Source organism: Salvelinus sp. IW2-2015, unplaced genomic scaffold, assembly GCF_002910315.2.
Source record: "Salvelinus sp. IW2-2015 unplaced genomic scaffold, ASM291031v2 Un_scaffold1741, whole genome shotgun sequence".
Lineage (NCBI taxonomy): Eukaryota > Metazoa > Chordata > Actinopteri > Salmoniformes > Salmonidae > Salvelinus > Salvelinus sp. IW2-2015.
In genome coordinates this window covers 57,228-63,093 of record NW_019943125.1, presented here as the reverse complement: position 1 = coordinate 63,093, position 5,866 = coordinate 57,228, and the positions used below count along the sequence as shown (strand labels likewise).

Here is a 5,866-nt window from a genome sequence, read left to right as displayed (position 1 = left end):
TAGACAGAAGAAGAGCTCTTCACTAGATACCAAAACATTCAAAGGCCATTTTCTACAAAATGAGTTTACAAGTTGATCAATTTTCAAACCAGAATTACTTTCCCATTGTTCCTCAAATGCCAGTGTATAATATACCATTTTGTAACTCTAGTCCTCTACTTTTATCCAATGTAAAAAAATAAATAAAAAAACACAGTTTCAAGTTTTTGCTACATAAAACCGAACTCAAGTCATGAGTCACAAGCCTAAATAAGGTCAGAAGTTTAAAAAAAAATGCTTAACAAGTCAGTGCCTCGGAAAAGTATTCAGACGCCTTGACTTTTTCCACATGTTAGGTTTATTCTAAAAAGAGTGAAGTAAAAAAAATATCCTCAGCAATCTACACACAATACCCTGTAATGACAAAGTGAACAGGTTTAGATTTTTGCAAAATTTATAAAAAAATTAAACGTTTTTTTTTTTTACGTAAGTATTCAGACCCTTTGCTATGAGACTAGAAATTGAGCTCGGATGCTGTTTCCATTGATCATCCTTGAGATGTTTCTACAACTTGATTGGAATCCACCTGTGGTAAATTTAATGATTGGACATGATTTGGAAAGGAACACACACCTGCCTATATATGGTCCCACGCTTGAGAGTGCATGTCAGAGCAAAAAACCAAGCCACGAGGTCGAAGGAATTGTGCATAGAGCTCCGAGACAGGATTGTGTCGAGGCACAGATCTGGGAAAAAGGTACCAAAAAAATGTCTGCAGCATTGAAGGTCCCCAAGAACACAGTGGCCTCCATCATTCTTAAATGGAAGTAGTTTGGAACCACCAAGACTCTTCCTAGAGCTGGCTGCCAGGCCAAACTGAGCAATCGGGGGAGAAGGCCTTGATCAGGGAGGTGACAAGAACCCGATGGTCACTGTGACAGAGCTCCAGAGTTCCTCCGTGGAGATGGAGAACCTTCCAGAAGGACAACCATCTCTGCAGCACTCATCAATCAGGCTTTATGGTAGAGTGACCAGGCGGAAGCCACTCCTCAGAAAAAGGCTCATGACAACCCGCTTGGAGTTTGCCAAAAGGCACCTAAAGACTCAGACCATGAGAAGCAAGATTCTCTGCTCAGATTGAGCTCTTTGGCCTGAATGACAAGCATCACGTCTGGAGCAAACCTGGCACCATCCCTACGGTGAAGCATGGTGTTGCAGTATCATGCTGTGGGGATGTTTTCAGCTTCAGCGTCAGTGACTGGGAGACTAGTCAGGATCGAGGCAAAGATGAACGGAGTGAAGTACAATGAGATCCTTGATGAAAACCTGCTCCAGAGCGCTCAGGACCTCAGACTGGGGTGAAGGGTCACCTTCCAACAGGACAACGACCCTAAGCACACAGCCAAGACAAAGCAGGAGTGGCTTCTGGACAAGTGTCTGAATGTCCTTGTGTGGCCCAGCCAGAGCCYGGACTTGAACCCGAGCAAACATTTCTGGAGACCTGAAAATATCTGTGCAGCAACGCTCCCCATCCAACCTGACAGAGCATCTGCAGAGAAGAATGGGAGAAACTCCCCAAATACAGGTGTGCTAAGCTTGTAGCTTCATACCCAAGAAGACTCGATGCCTTAATCGCTGCCAAAGGTGCTTCAACAAAGTACTGAGTAAAGGGTCTGAATACTTATGTAAATGTGATATTTATTTTTATTTTATAAATTAGCAACATTTTCTAAAAACCTGTTTGTTCTTTGTCATTATGGGATATTGTGATGTCATTATGGGGTATTGTGATGTCATTATGGGATGTTGTGATGTCATTATGGGATGTTGTGATGTCATTATGGGGTATTGTGATGTCATTATGGGATGTTGTGTGTCGATTTGATTACGTTTTTTTTGGAAAAAGTCAAGGGGTCTGAATACTTTCCGAAGGCACTGTAAGTTGCGTGGACTCACTCTGTGTGCAATAATAGTGTTGAACATGCTTTTTGAATGACTACCTCGTCTCTGTACTCCACTCATACAATTATCTGTAAGGTCCCTCGGTCGAGCAGTGAATTTCAAACACAGATTCAATCACAAAGACCAGGGAGGTTTTCAAATTTCTCGCAAAGGTGCAACTAACCCAATTTTGTAAAAAAAAAAATGGTACCATATTTAACGTAGCCTATTTTGAAAAATCTTTCCAGCTCTTTCCCTTTCGATAACCACTCGGCATGAAAGGGGGGAAAAAATATAATGCTCTGGTCGGTGAAAACTTCATAAAATAGTCCTGATTACTTCTTATCCCTTGTGCAAATAGCCTACAGCTTTTGTCTGTCTGTCCGGAGCTCACTGGTGCGGAAACTCTGAGGGCCCAGAATGTTTTGAAACTCTGAGGGCCCAGAATGTTTTATACTAGGTTGCAAGTTTGCTAGCACAGGGGCTGACCAATTTAATAGTTGATACAATGTTTCAAGTTCCTTGCAGACAGGCCGTGCGTAGCCAATGGGATTTGATATGTATTATCAGGATATTTTCTACCTGCGGGCTGCGTAATTTATATTTGTTGGCATAATGTGGGCTATTTTAACATATTGGCTATGGCAATAGAAGTTTCTTTTAGATTTGTATTGTATTGATTTTGAGATGAAGACCTTTTATTTATATACTGAACAAAAATATAAACACAACATGCAACAATTTCATCAACGATTTTACTGAGTTACAGTTCATATAAGGAAATCAGTCAATTTAAATATATTCACATGACAGGGCAGGGGTGGGGCCATGGGTGGGCCTGGGAGGGCATAGGTTYACCCACTGGGGACCTGGCTCTCTAAAATGACGTTGGAGGCAGGTTAGGGTAGAGAAATGAACATTAAGTTCTCTGGCAACAATTCTGGTGGACATTCCTGCAGTCAACATGCCAATTGCACGCTCCCTCAACTTGAGACATCTGTGGCATTGTGTGACAAAAAAAAATCACATTTTCGAGTGGCCCCMGCATAAGGTGCACCTGTGTAATGATTTAATCCGTTTCTTGAAATGCCACACCTGTCAGGTGGATGGATTATATTGACAAAGGAGAAATGCTCACTAATATGTAAACAAATTTCAGCCATTTCTTTTTGAGATATAAGCTTTTGGAAAATTTCTGGGGTCTTTTATTTCAGCTCATGAAACATGGGACAAACATGTTACATTTATTCTTTGTTCAGTATAAATTCAATAAAACTAAAATGTGCATATGAAAGTCATAACTGGCAGGCAGATCAGTAGAAATGGTACGATAACGTGGCTAATGGCTTTTCCTAATGGAAAAGGTTGCCGACCGCTGGTGGTGTTTTATTAGGATCCTCAGTAACTGTTGCAAAAGCAGCAGCTACTCTTCCTGGGTTCCACACGAAACACGAAACACAATTCAGAACATTGATAGACAAGAACAACTCAAGGACAGAACTACAGAAATATTTATTTTAATCACACGTAGCCTACATATCTATGTATACACACAAACTATCAAGGTCAAAGACCATCAGAAATACTATCAGATCTCCAAAACGTGTAGCCTATTACCGTCAACTTCAGGAGTTTAAAGGCAGAATTTGCGAAGGCCAGCAGCAGCTGGAGGAGGGGGGGTCGGGGAATGTATTTAAAAAATAATATATATTTTTTTTATTATTCTGGTTAGGCTATATTGATCTCTGGCTCCCTCTTTAGTAATTTGTGTGTTTTTCATTTTTTAAATCACAGTGCTTAAAGCATCAGACAAGCTCAGTAGGCCTAATATGGTGATTTTATTAAAACAAGGTGTGTCTATATATGGAAAAAAATATACATTTTAAAGAACAGATGACTCTCGGTCGATCAATACTTTTGGGGGGGGGGGGCAGCCCTAATTTCGTTCCCAATTGTGATTTTGTCAATTTAGTCATTGTCTTCTTGTTTGGAGAGTTCCTGTCAATGTTCAGGACGTGCATATGTTTCATGCATGGAGTAGCCTATAGGCTACCTGGCCTGCGTGAAAATGTAGGCATATAAATGTGCCTATTTGTGAATCTGATAGTATTTCTTATTGTCTTAACGCACCACCCACAAATGAGCTGTTGAGCTTCTTCAAAGTAATGTTTTCTACACCTCAAAACAGCAAGCAAACAAAGTGTTTTTACATCCATTGAGGATGACAATAGTTCCTCAATGTATTTAAAAAATCTTTCCAGCTCTCTCCTTTTCGATTCCACTCAGCGTGAAAGGGAATTCATGCTCTGATCCAGTGGAAACATCATAAAATAGGCCTACCTGATTTACTTCTCATCCCTTGCGCAAATAGCCTACAGCTGTGTCTGTTCTGAGCTCACTGGCATGAAAACTAAGGGCCCAGAATATTTTATGCAATGTTGCAAGTTTGCTAGAGTGAGCTTCAGGCCTGAGTTAACAATGTTTCATGTTTGGCTACACATGGTCTGTTTTGCAACAATGTGATTTATAGGATTTTTTTATCAGGATTTTTTTCTACCTACGGGCTACAATTTTTACATAGCTGGCAGTGACAATGTAAGTTATTTTTTTAAGTTTGTATAATTTTGATTAACAACATGACAATGATTCTGAGATACGAAGACATTATATATGAAATCTGCTCCACAAAAAAAATGTGTGTATGAAAACCATAACTGGCATGCAGATTGGTAGAAATGTTCAGTTAAATTGGCATTCTACATGAGAAAGGTTGCCGATACCTCCTGTAGCTTATTACAGGCAACTTCAGGAGAGTAACGGCAGAATCCGCGAAAGCCAGCTGGAGGAGATTGGTCAGGTTAAGGTTTTTTTCCCCTTCTGGTTATCTTGATCTCTGGCTCCTCCTTGAGTCATGTCTTATTTCATCTAACAGAGCGCTTAAAGCATCAGACAAGCTCAATGCAAATAGTTGATTTTATTTAAACACATATGGTGTGTCTTTTTATGGAAAACTACACTTTTTCGATTGGTCGAAACAGTCGGACAGTCCTAAAATATTGTACAATCCAAGTGTGAAAAGCTCTTAGAGACTTACACAGAAAGACTCACAGCTGTAATCACTGGTGATTACCAAAGGTGATTCTAACAAGTATTGACTCAGGTGTGTGAATACTTACGTAAATGAGATTTCAGTATTTAATTTTCAATAAATGTGCAAACATTTATAAAAACATGTTTTCACTTGTTTTATTGTATTGTGTGTAAATGGGTGAGGGGGAAAAATCGATTTGAATCCATTTTGAATTCAGGCTGTAACACAAGAATGTGGAATAATTCAAGGGGTATGAATAATTCTGAAGGCTCTGTAACTCATTATCTAACTAACTGAACAACTAATTAAACTAAATGTTTAAATAAGCATTTATTAACGTAAAAATAAAGCCTTTTATCAACCCTTGGTGATAAACTAACTGATCAATTAAAACCAAAATAATCATGTTTATTGTGTTTTTAACAGAAAGGCAGTGTGGGCTGGGCGGAGGAGAACGAAGGAGGCAAAACAAGAGGAGAGCCGTCCCGAGACTTTGCAAAGGTAATACGATTGGATAAAATGTTCAGACCGATATAAACCGAAGATGCATTAAACTAAACTAAAAGCTCAAGTAAAACTAATCCACACAGACCATCTGAGAAAAGGTTACGTTCCAGTTCTTTACCCTTCTCCCAAAGTGTACACTCCACCCTCATGGATTTAAAAGGAATGGACTGGTGGAAGGAATATGGTGGAAAGTACTCCCTCCGACTATGCTTGCACCAGTCCAATGCCTGTACATGCATGAGAGGGGGAGTGAACAAGTGCACACTTTGTGGTAAAGGATAGAGAATCGGAATGCAGCCCTAGACTCAAAAGTTCTCAAATCTGAACCAGTCCAGATGAAAGGGGGAT

General features: G+C 39.8%; 1 protein-coding gene across 2 annotated transcripts in view; it reads left to right on the top strand.

The window, feature by feature from the left end:
* The window catches only part of LOC112071843 (AT-rich interactive domain-containing protein 3B), a 53,136-nt gene that overhangs the window by 24,050 nt on the left and 23,220 nt on the right, over nucleotides 1-5,866 (top strand). For both annotated transcript variants that reach the window (XM_070439533.1, XM_070439534.1), the window contains exon 3: nucleotides 5,438-5,512. In XM_070439533.1, coding sequence (XP_070295634.1) covers nucleotides 5,438-5,512 — 75 coding nt within the window. The remainder of the gene's footprint in view (nucleotides 1-5,437; nucleotides 5,513-5,866) is intronic.